Source organism: Anopheles coustani, chromosome 3, assembly GCF_943734705.1.
Source record: "Anopheles coustani chromosome 3, idAnoCousDA_361_x.2, whole genome shotgun sequence".
Lineage (NCBI taxonomy): Eukaryota > Metazoa > Arthropoda > Insecta > Diptera > Culicidae > Anopheles > Anopheles coustani.
This window is the reverse complement of record NC_071288.1, coordinates 21,710,953-21,730,636: the sequence shown is the minus strand read 5'-3', so window position 1 is coordinate 21,730,636 and position 19,684 is coordinate 21,710,953. Positions and strand designations below refer to the sequence as shown.

The following is a 19,684-nucleotide window of genomic DNA, read 5'->3' as shown; positions in this document are numbered from 1 at the left end:
CCGAACGCACACCATATTTCTCAACGGTACCAAAGTACGCATACGATCCAGGGGTGGGAAATTCAAGTGAAACAGTGGGGGGGAGTGGAGAATGAAACGCAACGCAACATTCATTTAGTTTGTTGGATGGATTTCTGGTATTTTTCTTTTAGCATTTCTTCCGAAGGTTTTTCTTTAATGTCGAACAAATTATGCGCCACACCCTTGGAGGAGGTACGCGAAAAAAGACGGCTCCGTATATGTACACACGATCAAGCACGAGCCAAACCTGGCCGAGTAGGAGCACGAGCCCGGTCCCGGGTGCGAGGAAGGCAACCCCGACGGCTCGACAGTGCACGCCCGTTGGGATGCGGTATCGATGCTACAAGGCGCCTCCCCGGGACCCGGCGGCGACTCGCTGTTGCTCTACTGCGGGAAGGGAATAGGGCTGCGATGGAGACTGTGGGTGCTCCTGCTGCTGTTGCTGCCGAAGAACCGTGGCTGAAGGTTGTTGATGTTGCTGTTGGTGCTGCTGCTGCTGATGTTGTTGCTGTCGAGCGCGCGGGGACTGAGCGCTATCTTGGGCATCTGGATCGGACGGTTGGTGCTCGCCGTGGGACTGAGGCTGGTGGGCGGCTGCTCGGGCGGATCCTGCGGAGAGAGTGGGAGGAACAGGTGGAACGGGTGGTGGATCACCGTCAGACGTGCCGTTCGGGTTGAGGGTAAACGTTACGTAGTATCGCTTATTGCTATCGAGCTTCTCGGATGGCAGTGTAATGACCTGCTTACTGTTACCGTGCGTCAGCTCCAGGGCGACCTTTCCTCCGGCGCAGCTGCGGTCGGTGGGGTGCGTGAGGATTTTCGGCAGGAAGAAGCTACCCACCCCCGAGCTGCTGGATTTGTACGGGCCAAATCCGAGCTTCGGTATCGTGTGATGGTTCATCATCGGTACTATCGGGCGGAACCGGGAACGGTAGGTAAGTGTTACAATTAGTGCTCGCGTTATCTCCCGCCCGCGACCAGATGCCGCCGGCTGACAAGTGGACCGATAGGACAGGCAGACAGACAGATGGTCGGTCCCGTCAGTACTTACTGTATGCAGCGCAGGGGATTCCCGTGTAGGCGTGGGTCGCATGAAGACATCGGTGCGTTTTGGTAGTGCAGTTGAGGGCGCGCTCGTAGCGGCTCACGTCCGGGCTGAGTCTGCGTTCGGCCTGCGAAGGATAACGCGGTATTAACCGACAGGTGGATGTATCGTGCAATCAGCAAACATTGTGATCCCATTAGATAAATGTAAAACGAAACACTTTGGATAGAGAACGACTACAGCAAACCTACATTAAACATCTTTTGGAATGTTATTTAATGATCAAATTCAAATAATCATCATTTACAACTCTTTGTTTTTTTCTCCCATGTAACAAATTCTGTAGTATCTGGTTTAGGAAAAGGAACCTACGTGTGCGTGTTTCACTTTTAAGGTAAAGGATTGTATGGAATCCTAACAAAACTACTACTGTTTCACTGACATGTGTTTTTTTAATTAGTCGTGCCTTTTGTAAGAAAAACAATTTACGTAGGAAGAAAGCAGCTCCGTTAAAGAATCTGTGAACAAAGTTTCTTTTTAGAGCATGGTATCCTCTCTCACAAACATATCCAACTGAATGAAAAGTTTTACGAACAGTTTAATATGTTGAATTTTTGAATCAGATCGTTTAACACTTAAACTTTGCTCCTCAGCGTCATCTTGTGACGCGTTGATCGGTCTGCAGGCGATCCAGCCTTGATTGCTATTTGAAATATTAACTAGCCCATCACCTAAGTGTAAACGCTTGACGATACACCATCGTAAAGACGTACCGAAAGCAGAACCAACAAACACGGCACGCCATCGGGGGCAACCGTGCGAGGTCTTCGACACTAGGAATTTACGTTTCCTACGTGCTTTCGTGCTACGTATGTCGGGCTGGATCTTTCCCAGTTTAAGACACTTTCTCTATCTTTATGTTTACATCCAAGCGATTCGCTAAAGTGTAACGGATTTATTTACTCTTTCTACGAAAGCACACGTAATGGACCATTATGACGTTTTGTCGGCGCCGGAGCGGTGGCGCAACTATCGGATGCACTGCGAAAACCCGACGGCTTGGGACGAAAATAAACTTTTATGACGTTAACCGGAGGAGTTCCAGGGAATGCTGTGACGATTGATGTTTGAGTGTCGCTTTTTAGTTTAGCACAGAAGGGGGGGGCGGCGGGGGGGGGGGGGTGAAAAGCGAAGGAATTTAACGCAGCGGACGGATACCAGTGACCTGCCGGAGGAGGAATGAACCGTCAAATCTCGTCAGCGTTACGATGTAATTATGGCGTCTGACCTGCGGAATCTCTGCATAAATCACCAACGCATACAACGCTCGATACATTGGTGAAATAAAAACGAAAAATGATGCATAATTTTTTAAAGAAAGTGAAACTGACAAAACCGTGTATTAATTTTATGTTGTCTTGTCAACTTTATGACATATCTGTATTGTATACTTCTGGAGTTTTGACCAAATTTAAGTTAATAAATAGACATAAAAATGGAGAGTAAAATGCTATTCGTTTGGGATAAAATTGGTTAAAAATGGTTCAAGAAAATTAAGTTCTAGATAAGAAAATATTATAAAGTTGACATTCATCTCAAAACCAACAACCAACACATCCCATAGATCATCACAAAATCAAATATAGTTTCGAGAAAAACACATGCTAACCTACTCCTAGCAAATATGTTACCTTCGCATGAACTGGACGGATGCGCCAAATGACTCACCTCATCGTAAACCTCCGAGATGTTCTGGAAATTGTACGTCTCCTTCTTCTGCAGGCTCTTGAGCGTGTCGTACAGGAACAGCTCGAAGTTCCGGAACGAGTACTCCGTGTACGGGTAGCGCTTCAGCGTGCTGCCCGTCTCGTACCCGAGCTCGATCGTCGACTTGTGGTAGTCGTCCACGGCCCGCTTCACCAGCACCGATTCGTTCACTTTCGTCGACCGAATTTGCAAACTTTTCAGTTCTAACAAGTGTTGGAAAATCTTTCTTTCCATATAATATCTGGGAATTAGAGCGGGCAGTATGGGGTTCGATTGATAGTAATGTTCCTCGGCTTGAAGTTTTGTTTTTGTTATGGAGAGGGTTTTGTTTTTCAAAACATAAGTTTTTAGCATTACGCTGCTCCTCGAATAGGTTGTGTGTGTGTTTTTTTTAAACTTTTGCTTTGTTTTTTTGTGAATCGCTTCATCGTAGCTTGTTTGTTCAATAAAACAAAAATATAGTAAGGAGAAAAAAAGTGACTCGTGGCGATTGTAAGCAAATTTGATTAGCATCGATTTGCAGTTCGTTCAGTCGGTTTTGGCAAAACAAAGGCACAAACATGACACAACAGGAAAAAACGTGTTGGAAAATGTACGTGGATGGTTTACAGCTTTGTTTGCTTCTCCCGTAAGCCCTGCGAAGCCCTGCGAGGTCGATCGGTGAACCAGCAAGGATGTGAGCAAATCATCGGAAAATAAAAATAAATTCAAAGGGAACAGAAAACACCAACATTTCGACACGGAAAACGTAAAACAAATGTACATCGTGGCAGCGGAACGATGCTGTTTTGGAAAGCGGATGTAGTAGATGTAAAAACAGTTAAAAATGGAAGATAAACAATGGTTCAAAAATTGCACCAGCAGCATGATCACGATGATGGCAAAGGAGGTCATTGGGTGGAGGCGCATGGTGCTTTGGATTGGGATTTGTGTGGAAGACTGGAGTCCAATACCTTCAGTACAGAAAATGGTACAATAACATTTTGGTTCTAAAGATTTTGCTCAAATCCATGATTTTTCACACAAAGTTTTCCTCTTCACTTTTCTCGCCGCTAACGCTTTTGTGTGCTCTTTGTTGCTTTTCGGTAGCAGGAGGTTGTTTATACTTTTCGGCATATATTTCTACTTTCGAAGTGATTTTTGCATTCTTTTGCATCCTAATTTATGACAAACAAACACACACAAATACACAGATGCACACGAACACGTTTATGTGCTCAACTAGGTTAACTTCTCGATTAGAAAGTCCATAGGGTGGTTCAGTGGCTGGATTCACTTCGGTGGGTTTTTGTTTCGTTATCAAGTTACGCCCTTCCATCCCCTGACTCTTAGGGTACTATCACACATGAAATTACTATTTTCTACCACTCGTTGCCATCTAGCACACTTTTTGCCCGCAAAATCACACAAACGCAGTTATAGATGGTGCCTCTTACCTATGGATTATCAACGTAGACGTTGTTGGTTCTAAAACTACAATCGGTTCCAACAAGAAACCCCTAAAGTCACACCTGTCTACACTTGGAAACCACAACATATGCTACGGTTACATGGGAGCTTCTATGGAAAATACGAGTTGGATTGAGTACATTTGACTACAAACTTTGAATTTTTCCAGATTAAATCTTCCATAGAATGTTAATTATAAAAATTATTTTCACATTATTTTGAGGGGCTCAATGTGTTCCTTTTAAATAGTTCACTTTCATTTCTTGTATTACTAAACTTTAAAATTTCACCAGGATTATGTTGATTAGAGGAGCTACCGATGTGAATAGGTAAAATATGTCTTCTAGAGTAGTTTGTAGTAGCCATTGCTTTTGCTCCAGCGTCTGCTAGGATATTAAGAGTTTGTGTCCTTTTTTTCGTTATCTCTTACAGGACGACGGCCAACGATGCAGATGGGTCTGAGTACGTGTTTTCTGTTCACAGTTGTGTTTTTTTTAGTGTATGTCACTCTGTTTTCGGTTTTCTTACAGTTTACGAGCAACTCATCTTCATACTTTATCATTCTTTTTATCTGAAACAACAATACGGGGGAGGGGTTCGGCTTCAGAGTTAGGTCTTTCGAGTGGCACGAGACTAGTTAAGGGTAGGTTACGGGACGCGGGGAACCATTTGGCAAGGATCGGGGTGGGAAAAGTATTTTCTTTTGCGAAACACATTCACACACTACGGTTCACATGCAACCATCGCAGCCATTCGTCGCACAATTCACAGATCACAATCACTCACAGGGATCTAAGAGCGGTGAGTATGTGGATGATCTATGTGGGTTCGTGTGTGTATGTGTGTGTGTGTTTGTGTGATCGTTCACACCGAGGCTACCGGCGGCTAAAAAAGACTACGGCTACTAAACGCCACTTCGAGGCGTACCGTGCACTCGCTGCTTACCTGCGGATATTCCTGTGGATCGACTGCTGGACGGTGGTCATGTTGACGGCGCTCTTGTCACCCGGCTTCCGTCCTTCCGGTCGCGAACTAACCGCACGCTCCTCCACCATCGTGAACGCCGAGCGACGTGGCAGTGTGGCCGTGTGCGTTGGCCGCTCGAAGATAGTTGGCCTACTGCGAACCGCTTGCGGACTCGGCTCGAATCCCGAATCCTGATCCTTGCTGCTTTGTTGTTCCTGTTCGTCCTCCTTTAGGCGAGGTTTTTTCTTGATTTTCTTCATTTGCTTCTTCTTTTCGTCTTGCTCGGTGGCCGACCCGCCACCGTCCTCTAGGCTGACGAAGAACCCTCGCGTCTGATCGACCTTCTCCTGGTCGAGCAACGGAGCTGGTTCCGCTGGTCGCTCCTCTTCCACGCTCTCCATCTTCGATTCCATGGAGCGGCGCAGTTTTGGACGCTCCCTTGGCTGCTCTGTAGTTTGCACCTTCTCCTCTTCTTTGGAGGACGAAAGTTCTACCGCTAGCACGGGAGGAACTACTTCCACCTCTTTCTCTGGAACTGGCTCTTCAAACGCCTTCGTAACTGATTCCTCCACCACCGAGAGTGGTTCCGTTTCGTCGCTCGATTTCGTTGGAGTGCTTTCGGTCGACTCCTCTGGGGTACCTTTATCTTCCCGCTCCTCCTGCTGTGCCATCTCCACCGGTGGCGGTTGCTCGTTTTTTGTATCGTGTGGCTCTTCGCGCTCCTCGATCGGTGGCTCTTCTGGTTCGATCAGAGGTGGCAACGATTCCTCAGCGATCATGGACTCATCGTCGCCTACTGTATGTCTATCTTCGGTCGCCTCTATCAACGTTTCTTGGTGTGGCAGTGATTCTGGTTCCGGTGGTTCCGGATCGGGGTGAGTTATCGGTTCTGGTTGAGGTGGTTCCGGAGCTGGTTCCGGAGGCTGCTCCTCTTGCACTAAAGGGGGCGTCGGCGGTGGTGGGGGTGGTAACGGTGGTTCTTCCACCTTTGATCCCTTTCCCTTTACGATCTCCCGCTCGGAGGAGTCGGATTTGGATCGGCTTTTGCTATCGCTCTTGGCGGACTTGAGCTTTGAGCGATCCTTAGCGCGGGATGTGGTGGAGGCTGCCTGCTGCTGCACCGCCATTACCTCCGGCGCCGGCTCGTCACGCACTTCCTCGATCGTCTCCGTGGCTGGCTTCCCCTGTACCCCACCCTTCCCAATGGCGGATCGCTCTTCCGGCTCGCTGAGTCCCTCGACGTCGGATCGGGTCCGCTGCTCGATCGTGTACGTCGCGTCCGTCGCCGCTCCGTCGTCCTCAGTCGACTTCGCCATAGAACCCACTTCCGGTGGTTGAGCTGGTGGCACCGGTGATGGTGGCGGAGGCTGATGGACTTGCGCCTCCGTGACCACCTCCACCGAACCGCCCCGGGTTTCCTCGTCACTGGGTGATTCGGACTTTTTTGGAGCCTTCGCCGTTTTGGACTTTTTGCCCGCTCCCACTTTGCTCTTTTTCTTCTTCGTCACGCTCGAGTCGGACGACTTACCCTCACTCTTGGTGTCCGACTCCTTGCGAATGTTGAACTCGGCACGCGGAGGCGACCGCGGGGACATGGGATCTTCGTAATAATCCCCACCTCCAGACGGGTCGTATGTTCCACCACCGCCGCTACCACCGGCACCATACTGGGCCATCTGACCCGCCGGAAGCCCAAGATGGGTACCCCGTCCGTTCCGCTCCGAGCTAAATTTCAAGCCCCCGGGAGCCGCTCGCCCATTCTCCCCAGTGGAGTCGTTTTCCGACGAGCCGCTGTGGATCTGCTTCAAGATTATCTTCCCGCACCGTTCGCCAGGCTTTCGCGGCCCGGGTTCCTTCTTCTCGGCGTACTTAAACTCGTACTCCTTCTGCGTGTCCGGCTTCTCCTCCCGGTCGCGTTCACGCTCGCGGTCTTTATGCCGGTCGCGCGAGTGCGTCCGCTTGGAAGAACACTTCCGGTAGCACTTGTGTCTACGGCGTACGTGTCGGCAGCAATCGCCTCCACCGTGACCCCCCGAGGACGATCCGCTGGAGCCGGTACTAGCCGTCGACGAACAGCTACTGCCACGTCGCCCATGTCTCCCGTGCGACCGATGCAGCTCGGCGTTGCTCCGCGACCGGCTTATGTCGTTCGCACCCTCCCTGTACAGGTAGACTGTGTCGCTGCAGCTGCTGGTGCGACGTCCCCGCGGCTGACTGGAACCTTTCCGCTTGTGGCGGCTCTTTCGGTGCGTCCGCTCGTCTGCCGTTTCGCTCTCCGAGTTCGAGTTCAGATAGACGATGTAGCGCTTCGAGGTCTTCAGATCGATCAGCTCTTCCTTCTCGGTCAGCTTCAGCGGCTCCACGCGGTCAATGTCGGGCAGGATTTTCTGCTGCCGCCCGGAAAGGCGCAGCTTGTTCGCAGGCAGGCCACCCTGCATCTGTAGGTACTTCGCCGTCGACCGGTAGCCCTTGGCTAGTGCATAGTCCAGGGGCGTCAGCGGGGCACTCTTGGAGGACGGTCGATACAGCAGGTTCACATCGGCCCCGAGCTCCAGCAGCAGCTTGCACAGGTCCACGTTGTCGTGCCCGGCGGCAATATGCAGCAAGGTGCGGCCATCGTTGCTGGTCGTGTTGATGTGCTTCGGTTTCATCTGGATCAACCACTGGACGAGCTGGCGGCGACCGGAGGAGGCCGCATCGTGCACCGGCAGATCGCCCTTGGCGTTCCGCAGCCACAGGTTGCCCTTCTTCGCGTGCAGAATCTTCACCGTCTCCATCTGGCCCTTGGCGCAACCACAGTGTGCCGGTGTGCGGCCCTTCCGATCCTGCCGGTTCGGGTCGGCGTCCAGTTTGAGCAGCAGCGACGTGGCATCGGCATGCCCGAGCGTGACCGCGTAGTGCAGCGCGGTACACCCGTTGGAATCGATCTGATCCGTGTGGGCGCCGCACAGATTGATCAGACTATCGATACACTCCGTGTGTCCCCGGGAGGCGGCACAGTGGAGCGCCGTCAAGCCATCCCTGTACAAAGAAGAAAGAAAACCAATAACCGATCTCCAAAACCACACCGAAAATGTCAACCCGATTCGCGCACTTACTTGTCGGCACTTTCGACGTGAGCGCCGGCTTTTATCAAAGCCAGCACAGCCTTGGCCGAGCCCGCGGAGGCGGCCCACAGGAGCGGCTGTCGGCCATCCTTGTCCTCTACTTCTACCGTAGTGTCGGGATGGTTGAGCAGCGTGTTCAGGATCTCCAGCGCCAGCTTCGCCGAAGCGCGGGCCGTCTTGCCCTCGTAGTTGGCGCCGCACATCTGCGCCGCATAGTGGAGCGGGCTGCCACCGTTGATGTCCGGCGTCGACACATCCGCACCGGCCGCCAAAACCGCCCGCAATGCATCCACTTCACCGCACACTGTTCGGAGGTATGGACAAAAAAAGGGCGATTATGGAATCAACTCAGAACTAACCGGAACTTTCGAAGAACAGCCAACCGCGAAGGGGAACTAAACCAAAACAAAACGCGGCCTAAACAAGGCGAACGATATCGATTAAACACCGGCCGTCGTTACTTGGCACCCGGCGCTTTTTGGGTGCCTTCAATTACTGCGCCTTTCGGGTTTCTAATTGATATTGAAACGCGAATGTAGGAAGTAATGTTGGTACGCAACTCTTCACTACACGACGGTGTAGTTTCCAAGGCTCCTTCGGATGAAAAGCACTAATGACACACCGGCCAACACTTACCGGTAGCCCAGTGTACGACCGAGTGGCCCTCGTTGTCGAGCGCGTTCACATCGGCCCCGTTGGCCAGCAGCAGGTTGACCAGCTGCAGATTTCCCTGTATCACGGCCAGGTGCAGCGGCGTGAAGCCGTCCTCGTCGGCCGCCTCGATCAGCTCCGGTGCCACCATGGCGACGCTGGCGGCCGCCGCAATGTCCTGCGCGCTGCTGCAATAGTGTAAGGCACTTTTGTTGCTTCGATCTCGTCGATGGACGGCACTAGGCTGAAGCAGGGAGAAACCAAGGGAGAGACTTACCATTAGCGAAACGTTTGTTGTTGATGATGGCCCAAAAGGGAAGAACATTAAATTTCCCCCATTCGCCCGCTACAGAGTGTGGGCGAATGAAGCCCGAGGTTATAGCGTTACTTTTCTCCCGCACGAGCATATGAACAGCCCACAAACAGCGTTTGGAATGGTTTTTGGCACTGGTTTGTTTTCCAACTGGTTATCTAAGCGGACACCGAACCGCTTCAAAGCGGCTCGTTACCAGACGGCTCTCGTGTTTGAGTTCGGAAATCAATCCTCATCGATAATACGGACAACGGCGCTCTTCACAGTTGCTTGCAACTCCGAGCAACCGCACGGTTGTCGTACGGTCGAACCACCACGTTGCGCTCCATGCCGGAGTCCGTCGTAAACTACTGCGATGGTTGGATTTTCCTGGCGAACTTCACTTCCGTCAAGGTGAAACACCGCGAACAGGCGAACGAAAGGGTCACGGGACGTTGGTTTGTGTGTGTGTTGTGTGGCCTGGAAACCGAAACGCCAACGTGAGGGTGCCTCAACACTGTGCGCTTCCATGCAACCGTCGCCATTGACTACAAACCGTTGGCTGGGTTGAGCAACCAGCGTCAAAAATGGAAAGGTTTGCGTCAAAACAATACCAAAACACAACAAACCTAGTCTGCCTCTAGACCCTGGCCAGACATCGTAAACGTTCGCGTTGTGGGCGATTGTCTGTCGCATGTGCTTGGAAGTGATAAAAACAAAAGCAAAGCCGGTGATATGTTCGTGCATGTCATTAGGTAAACGCATCAGTTTTCGGCATAGGCATGCAAGCCTGGATACGTTTTCCCGCCTTTGCGAAGGAAGGTTGAGGGTGGTTTTATGTAAAGGAAATTATTTGAATATTTTCCACGTGGGTTCATGATGAAGAAATCTGTCTTTTAAGTATCAACAAGTCACCATGAAAATATAATCATCAACATCATTTTTTGATAAATTATTAGTTTATTGTGATGTTCATTATGAAATTTATAATCTCATAATTGTAATTTATTATGTTAATAAAAAGGAAGAAATGTAAGTAATCTACTACTTAGAGCATTTTTGGAACCCAGCAATAGTACTCCACATAAAATACCCACTTTCCTACGTTTTTACTTCTCAAATTTGTGGAAAACTACATAGTTTGTTCCCTTTTTAATCAAAAGGCTAAATCAATTTGCAATTATACGATCAAAGGATAGCGTTAAAAGTTTAATTAAAGTTGGAAGCAGTGAACATCATGAAAAAACATTCTAATTTGTATCCCTTGACAAGGATGTTTTTGAGAAAATATATAAATACATGTATTTCTACTATAAATTAAGTTTTTCTCCTCAAAAATATTACACTCAACGTATAAAATGATATGACCCTCCGCTTCGGTAACCAGAAAATCAAAATCAAAAATATGAATATGAAAATATTGCAAAAATAGCCCATCAATAAAGAATTCAATTATGTATTGATCTACTTTTATAGTCACATTGAAATTTCATCCGATTTTTCATCTCCTTTCATTTGGGCGTTTATATCCTTTTCAAAGATTAAAAACACAATCCCATATGCCTAACGTGCAATTTTGACTTTTCACTAATGCAAAAATCGTTTCACCCTCCTTCACGTCGAAAACCTTGCCATCGTCTAACCTTCAACTGTCGTACCGTCAATGGCACCGGGGGATCCTGAAAGCGGCGGTGACTCAACAAATCGAAACGACCGGGCGGATGTCGTCGGAACATTCCTGCACGAAATGGAGGCGGACGAACCAAAAAAATAAAAAAGAAACATAACTACACCAACAACCACTCCGAAGTGACGTCCCGGCGCTCGGTTGCGCTATGAGTTGCCGTGAATTATTAACCTTCACGCGCGCGCCGCGCCAACCAAGGCTAAGGCAAGGGAGTGTGGTGAAGGTTGTTTTCCACGCCGAATGCCTGCAGTCGACGTTCGCGGGTTCGTCCAAACCCCAAATCGGGTGGCTGCCTGGCGCAACGATACCGCGATTGGCTTCGATCAATTGCAGCTTTTGCATCGGCATGCGCGAGTGTGTGTGTGTGTGTGCGAGTATGTGCGGGTTCTTCCGTTCAGGATGGTGCCCGCACTCGAAAGCGGGTTTGGAAGCGGATTTTCCCGCGCGCTCGCGACGAGCGGGTTGTGGGTAGCAAATCATGCGAGTAGCATGCACCACCGCTCATTGATTCGAACGCGAAAGACGGAGGTGCTATTGAACCTTCACCCTGTCATACCTTTACACACAACATTGGCCGCCAATGCCAAACGAATCTTTCTCGATGGTTTGGCTATATGGTGGACGGCCTTTTCGAGGGCCCTCTTCATGCAGTCATGGCAATGGCGGATTATCCGGACCAAGCGCAACGTGTGCAGGTGAGTGGTGTCTAAACGATGCGCCGATGCCAATTACAGAACAGACTCGCCCGGGAATGCCAGGGCCCTTGAGCGGTTGTACCGGGCTGAATGGATGAAAAATTTACGTTAAGTAATTGGCCGATCTGAGGTTAAGTGGTGCACTGGAGCGATTGATTTTTAACGAAACAGATCGTTTGCAGAGATCGATTATTTGAAAATGAAAACATAAATTCCAATACATGATAAGCTGATTGCAATTGTTTAATCCTCAGAATTCAACTTTTAAGGATCAATTAGATGAAATTATAGACGCCAAAATCTTTGCTAAACGTATATTCTTAAATTCAAAAGACTGGTTACATAAACAAATAGACACGATGATTATTCTGTGCACGATTGAAAAGATTGCTAACTAAAGATTATTCAAGACATTATAAAAACATAACGAAATGTTGAACTCTCTTTCAGATCACTTTTTGAAGCATATTAATTCGTTCTCAATATAACCAAGACCGATGGTTGGCTTTCCTGATGACGAATGAACTCAACTGTTGATTTACAACAAGAAAAACTATTTACGACCAACTGAACCATCACCGGAAGCTTTTACCAGCATAAATGAGTCCCTTTTGTCCGGACCCAATGGTGCCAACGTGCCGGTAATGTGCGGCCGAAAACTTGCCGAAAGCAAACGCCATCTCAATGGGGATTGCCTTGTCAACTGGCTCATTCATCCTTGTTTACCATCAACAAGAGACCGATTATGCTGGACAGCCTATAATTCAATATGTCTTCGGCGGGCCGCCACCCAAAAGCCGGTGGTCCGGTTGATCGTTGGGGCCAAGTCACCCTGGGGGTGAACGGGGACGGGGTTGGTTGGTGAGCAACCGCTTGCTATACAGGCCACGCAACGCTATATCGAACACCACTGCAGGGGCGTCTTGACGAAGGCCGTTTGCGGATGTGTCTCACAATGGACGCAACGTTTCCTTCTGGTTTGCTGGCGGGCAATAAATAAATCGCCCTCCTCTTCCCATCCCCTCCCCCACCATTCGACTTACAAAAGGAAAACGTGGTGGATCAAGCCCCACCCTCCTTGGCCATGATATCTCAGGGGGGGATAACCGAGATTTCGTTTGCTTACTTCCCACCAGAAAGCCTCGAGGCGGAAGCTAAATCCGTCCCAAGTGTTGCTGCATTTGTGGACAATCTTTCCACGTTGGGCATCGGGCAAGAGTCGCCACGAGCAACGGCATGTTGGCTTAAGATGTGACATGAACGATGGGGAACGGGAAGAAAATAGATCCTTCACACAATCAATTCGACGGTCATAATTTAGTTCGACAAACGCCCCGTCCCAGGGAAAAGAATTCTATTAAAAAATAAGGTGTTATCAATGCAAACAGATTTTCTTGTACTCCAAATTTTTTTCAAAAAACTTTTCCATTCCGTTGTTCCCTTGTTTTGTGTCCAATGGTAAACTGCTGGTGTTCGCGTCCACCGATAAGAAGATGGAAAGCGTCTAGAATATCCTAAGCTAAGCGTAAGCATCAGCCATAAATCGACCACTGCTAAATAGAAAGTGCGAACGACCGATTTCCCACGTAAACTCATATCGAAAAAGAGAGCCCTCGGGTGGAATCAAATTTTTCGAAATAAAACGATCAGATTACTCACTGCAAAACACCGACGAACGAGTAAAGGACACACTCGGCCGGCGAAACACAAAAGCAGCCGCTTTTTTGCCAGCCACCATCTTTTCCTCGTAACTCCTTAACGCTTGAATGGGAGAGAAAATTGAAAATTCTTCTGCCTTCGCCATGGGCCAAGCGTCGTGGAAGCTTCTCGAAGTCGAAAATAGATAAAATCCCATCAATGTCACCCAGCACTAGGGGTCAACCAAATGGTGCCCCCGAGGGAGCTCGGAACTTTCGGCCCACATGTAGGGAAACACACACACACACACACACACACACACTCACACACACACACACACACACACACACACACACACAAAGGGTGTTTGGGTATGTGCGGGTGTGTGTTTGAGTTGTTTTGAAGTCAGCCGAACGAACCGGATACAGCATTGGTCATGGCTCGAGGGCAGCGGGAGGCTCACAAGAGTCTAACAAGTGGTCAAACCAGCCGTGATGGTTGGCTGGCAGAACATATTGGGATGGGATTTCGGCCTCCCAGTCTCCCACTCTCCCACTCACCCGACTTGAGCCGCCCCGGGGTGGGGCTGGCATTGACCATGGGAAGATAACATGCCCAGAGCGACCATTTTCCGGAGCCAAACAACGGGTACGATCCACCGGACCGGAGTGCCAATGGCCAACTTACGCTTCCCAGCCCAGGCAAACCGTGTCAGTTTCGGAGCGTCGGTTTCGTTTTCGTGTACGGTTGCAGATTAAATGGAGGTTGAAGGAATTTGCGGTACCCATTGAGACGCCATTCTGGGTTCCCCATCGCTGCCCAGGTTTTGGGGCACCTTCGACAGTTCCCTTGGCGTGGCTCGCTGCGACCGACGAACACGTGTCGCTGCTTTGCTTGCAGCCCACATTACCTCCCCCTGAATCCACCCTTTTGGCAGCTCTTTGCCCAACCGTCGTCTCTCCGTAGGGAAACCGACCCGAAACAGGGCTTGTTTTGTCAAGCTCCTAAACCAATTGACATAATGGGTTCCCGGACGTTGTCGGAATGCTACAGCTAGTTCCTGGTCGGGCATTCGAAGGCCCGTGAGTAGCCAAACCCATCTTCCGGCGAACACGACACACGGGGAACCTGTGCAACAAAGCATCCAGCACCGATTAGCCTGGCCACCGGGTTCAATGGTGGTGTGCCGAAAATGGACTCCGACTCCGTTCTGCCGGTGGAGTGTACTTTCGTCAAAAAGATCCGCCCTTACCGCAAACAATACGAACGTGCAATTCGGATACGGTGAGGGTGGAAAAAGAAAGCAAACAGCATTGGTAAGAAACTATAAGAAAAAGCGTTCGCCCCTTTGACCAGAAACGAACACCGTACTTCTGCTGAATTCTGCATGACCTTCGGTTGGTCTGCGACGAAGTTCGAGACTACAAATTAGATCTAAACTCATAATTGATGAAAGTGTCCTATCCTAAGCAGAGATATCTTTCCTTTCCCGGTAATCCTATGCATGTAATGTATTGGTTTGTAAGACGACCGGTTGAAGCCGCAGAGCTATGTAGGTTGCGTCGAGATCTAATGGGCATCAGGGACGGCAACTATTTTTAGTAACAGAACAATTTACCTTGTGACGATGGTTTTTAAACGGATTGAAGTTTATTTCAAGATGTAAGAAGAGGTTTCAAGAGGAACGTAAAACGTAATTGAACCAGAAAAATGTACTTCTAGGACATAAAACAGAAGCACCATTTAAAAACACATTTTTGCTTACAAATACTTTAACGTCTAACATAGAGTTGCTAGTATAATTAAAAGTATATTAAGAATTCCGCTTACAATCAAACTGATTTGATGCAAAATATTGTTTGACAAGTTTTTTTAACTAACTACCTAACTCAAAAAAGATAACTTCGTTCTGATGGAATATTACCTTTTGTTCATATTATTTTTAGAATTTTTATTAACACCATTAGACAACATTATCTTTTTTTAGAAAAAAAGAAAAACAGATACATTCACATTTATCAAATACATATACAGTGATATCCAACTGTGTGAACTGTTTGAAGCAGATCTTAAATCACAGGTAAAGCTTGATCATCATGTGATGCAGTTTTCATCGATTCAATTTCAAAAGCTACCCAAATATGAAAAAAGCTGTACAAACATAAGCTTGATAGCATGAAAAACCCATGCGAAGCCGTATCAAAGGGGTACTAGCAATTGGCTCAAGGACTTGCGAGGATTGCCATCGCTTCCTCTTGGAGCATTACATTTGAATGCGAGTTGACTTGCCGGAACCAAGAGTGCCGTTTTCGGAAATCATACTCAATGGCAATGAGGTTCGATGACGACAAAAAATAACCTCTTCTCCTTTATCGATACATTCTTCCACCCATCCTTCTCGCAAGGTTAGTCGTGGTTCGTACTTTTCCAAAGATTATCGATAAAATTCGCTACACACTCTGCGGCATCATAACGCTTTCCCGGTGGGAAAGGTACCGAGCGGCCGGCATGTAACGTGAAGCTTGCATAGACGAGTGGCTGCACTCATCGCCATCGATACGGCGTTGGTTTCGGTTCTCTGATCAGTACCCCGTACCGACCCTATAGGCAATGCGAAGATGCATCATCGATGGTGCTTGCCGTCGTGAGTAGAAAGGTTTTCCGCTTCCGGCGCTCCCGCATTCGAACGAAGCCGAGGATTACGTTTGCATTCCAGAAGTCATCCACTCGTGCAATATCGCCACAATGCCGACGTTGTCGGAGGATAAGCAGGCCCTCGGTAAACAGCTGCAAGCACCCGGAAGCTAAACGGTAAACGATGTTTGATGTAATCTTTCCATTTGTTGACGCTCATACACACACCCACACGCAAACATGAGTAGATGGTAGCGGAAGAGCTTCAAAGGAAACGTTCGCCTCGCCAGTACAGGCAAGTCATGGAGCAGTTCAGATCGTATGATGTGTGCAAGATGGCAAATCATAAACATTATCGTTACAGGGTCGTTTACGACACGGCGGAGGTTGGGGAATCATCTTCGATAAACGAAGCTTACCAGTGATGCACAATCAACGCATTAAATCTGAATGCAATCAGCTAGTAGAATTTTCGAAATGACTAACTCTCTGTTACGATTGATCGAAATATATGATAGGGATTGATTCAACAAGTGTTTACTGAAAATTCGCATATGAATTAAACACATGCACAAAGAGAATCTTACGTTCATATTCTGATAAATTTTAAATTCGAAATTAGATGTGGTTGCACCATCGAGTACTTCATGTGCATTGTTTCAGAATCATTGCTTCATCACTAAATTACTCGTGAGCTATCTTCAATTGAATTTGATTATTTTTTATCTTTTAAATCCATTCTTTCAAACAGAACTTTTTTGTCTTTGCCTTAAGATCTAAAATTCACTTCCCAAAAAAAAACGTTATATTCAACTGCACAGATGTCCTTCCGGCTTCAAATCAAGAGATTAATGTATCACGGTTCAATTATAATTGAATTAGATGACGAAAAAAAAAGGAAAAATTTATCCCCTATATCTCCTTGGCAGTTTGTTTCCGATACAAGGGAACTTTTGAAAGTATCCTGGGCTGCTCTTAGCAGCATACTAGGCGAACCGGATAGCAAAACGCGTTCAAATAGCTGCCAAATCCATCTGCACGCCACCGTTTGTGACATAACGCGCGGTGACGCACCACAACAGGTACCCCCCGCATTCGGTCCACGAACCCAAAGCGACCAAGGACGCGGCCCAGCAAGGCATGGTAGATGGCAAAGAGATGGGAGAAGAAAAAAACTGGGACAATCTAATCACATTTGATTTCACTTCTATTTCGTGTTTCGCGGGAGTATGCTTTAGAAAACACGAATCCATTTATTCAATTTAAACATCTTTTTTTAATCCACGATGCTGTAGAAATCACTTTATCTTTGCTTCACATGAATGATGCGACATTATCTCCAACCTAAGCTCGTTTTCTTAGTCATAATTTCATGACATCTGCTCGCTACCAATCCGGCCCCACCGCCGGCGAGTGTGGTCCCTTATAAGATTCGTTACGATGTCCTTGTCGAGCGTTATTCTTAGAAGATACAATGAACCATATTTGGGCTCCGCTTAGCCCAGCGTGCCCTAGTAATTTTTTTATTCCTACCAGTGCTAAGGGCAAATGGCTTTTTCTTTAGCTGTTTCAACGAAGTCACGCTGCCGAAGACGGTTTACCATCGCCGCTCCGTAGTTCGGTTGAAAATTGGTATTGAAAATGGCAAAAATGGTCCTTAGCGAATTATTTATTACCTCTAAAACGTTCCGGCGGAAAAGCGAACTGTCTGTGGTGCTGGGATAGTCCTACAAAAAATTAATAGAAAAACACTCTTTTTGTACAACAAGCTACACGTAAGCAAAACATTTGCAGACGGAATAGTGAATAGATGAACGAACAACTGGGCGCCTCCATCAGAGCCGGTGCTATTCATGTTTTCTTTAGTTAAAAGACCCATAGACCCAAAAAGTTCAAGACAGATGAGCAGAAACAAAAACAATTCAACATACTTTTTCCAAGCATCCGGTCGCACCCCAGCTCCCTTCCCAAATGTTGCCATTATCCAACCCACCAAGACCATGTACACCGAACGGCGTTCAAGAGGGGAGAATGAAAAAGTCTCCCTCTAAAATAATACTGCTTCGAGCTGTGCTCCACTTCGATGAAGTGTCACCGAGCAGCTCTTCAGTCCTTCCCATAGGCAGAGGATTTGGCGAAGGTCATCGTCGAAACTCGGCAGCGTCGAACATACCAACGGCATCCCACGTAAAACGCGATACTGCGGGAATTTGGGGGGATCAGGCCGGGAAAACTGATTACGAAAGCTAGATTGATGATAGCGTTTGCTCAGCAACTGTTGTGCGCAAGTGATTTAATGGCTATTTCATTTATTAAAGTAAGTCGAACACACTGCCGCGGCAATTGTTCCGGAGCGCCATTATGGCCATTCAATCCGGATTATCAACCTAGTGGCCTAGCTACCGTGGTGGAACAGGCGCCCGTGGAGTGGTTTTTAATAAAAGGACAGCGAAATGGACCACCGGAACTTGATGGATAGCGGAAGCTGAACAAACGCGAACGGTCAGGTGAAGGTGGGAGAGCATTGGGGGCGGAAGAATGTTTGAAACCAACACACGGAAATGACATCGGGAAAACAGGAATCTCACCTTTTGTCGCAGCTCCTTCAATATATCACCCGTAAGACCCTGCTGGCAGGCGTACATCAGCGAGGTACATCCTTCGGATAAGCGTTGCTCGCCAGCATCGGGCGCCCGCTTGGGGGCGCCTTCCTTTGTGGGCGACCTTGCGCCCGCCGGGCTCACCTTCACCCGTCGCGGGGGGGAAAGCGGGGGAAGCGCAAAGGTGACGGCTGTCTTGGCTGGCTCCGGAGAGCCGGGCGAGGGCGACGGGGGCTCGACCGTCACCACTAGCACCTCCTGGTCGCCCTGCTCCTTGAACTTGACCGAGTGTTTGGTGGACTTTTTCCTCCTCCCCTTTACAGGTGGCGTCCGGCGGTGGGGCTCACTGTGCGGCTCCATTGATCCCCCCTCAGCGCACCGACACTTTTGCTCATCTTTTTCACGCACACAGGGGCCGGCCTGCGCGGCACGGAAGCACGATGCACACCCTCCGTTGGGACACGACTTGGCCGAAGCGGGTGCAACCTACCCATTGAGGACGCTCGAAGGGAAAGTTCAGCGAGAAACCGATTATCTAATTGCACTGGAATTCGTGAGCCACGCTAGCCCGTATCTTATCGACACATATACATTTTTACAGTTTTCCACGATGGTGCAAAGTTAAATGGGCCACTAATTTCTAGTCGACGAAAATATACAAAACTTACAGTAAAACATTATGGATATTTAAAAAAAAAATATCTATAGCAGATCTAAGATTTGCAACCTTATGATCAACATCACATCAACTTAAGATTTTTTCATCAATTCACTACACTGAAGCAAGCAAGCTACAACTATCACAGTTTTTAATTTAACTTGTCTATCATCGATCATAATTGTTAATAATTGTCGTTAGCCAAAAGCTCAATATTAAATCTACACTGTCTTTTAAATTCTTACTAACATCTAAACAGTGAATGCTTACGAGAAAAACCCACCCTGCATCGCGCGGACGCATCAATCAACCAAGCGAATGCTTGCTCCACGCAACGGCTTGACATTGATTGTTGCAAGCTGATACGACTCGTAATTAATACGCCTTGAGCCAAACTGCTCCGGCATGAAATGTTATCTCAAGAACTTGCAGTGCACCGTGTCCGAGTCTGTGCTCCATCCATCCTGCGACTCC

General features: G+C 48.1%; 1 protein-coding gene across 1 annotated transcript; it reads right to left on the bottom strand.

The window, feature by feature from the left end:
* Positions 1–361: 361 nt before the first annotated feature.
* Positions 362–18,912, bottom strand: LOC131272623 (uncharacterized). The gene is made up of 7 exons (XM_058274440.1): positions 18,541–18,912; positions 8,992–9,250; positions 8,347–8,659; positions 5,228–8,269; positions 2,795–3,074; positions 1,073–1,193; positions 362–930 (listed from the first exon to the last, which is right to left on the bottom strand). Exons 1-7 carry the CDS (start codon positions 18,910–18,912, stop codon positions 362–364), a joined length of 4,956 nt encoding a protein of 1,651 aa, XP_058130423.1.
* Between the last annotated feature and the right edge of the window lie 772 nt (positions 18,913–19,684).

Excerpts from the sequence above, each read along its gene's own strand:
- LOC131272623 (XM_058274440.1), bottom strand. The coding sequence starts at position 18,912 with ATGGAGCCGCACAGTGAGCCCCACCGCCGGACGCCACCTGTAAAGGGG. Across the intron at positions 8,660-8,991 it reads GGTCGTACACTGGGCTACCG|TGTGCGGTGAAGTGGATGCA; the intron begins GTAAGTGTTGGC and ends ACCTCCGAACAG. Across the intron at positions 8,270-8,346 it reads CACGTCGAAAGTGCCGACAA|GGATGGCTTGACGGCGCTCC; the intron begins GTAAGTGCGCGA and ends TTCTTTGTACAG.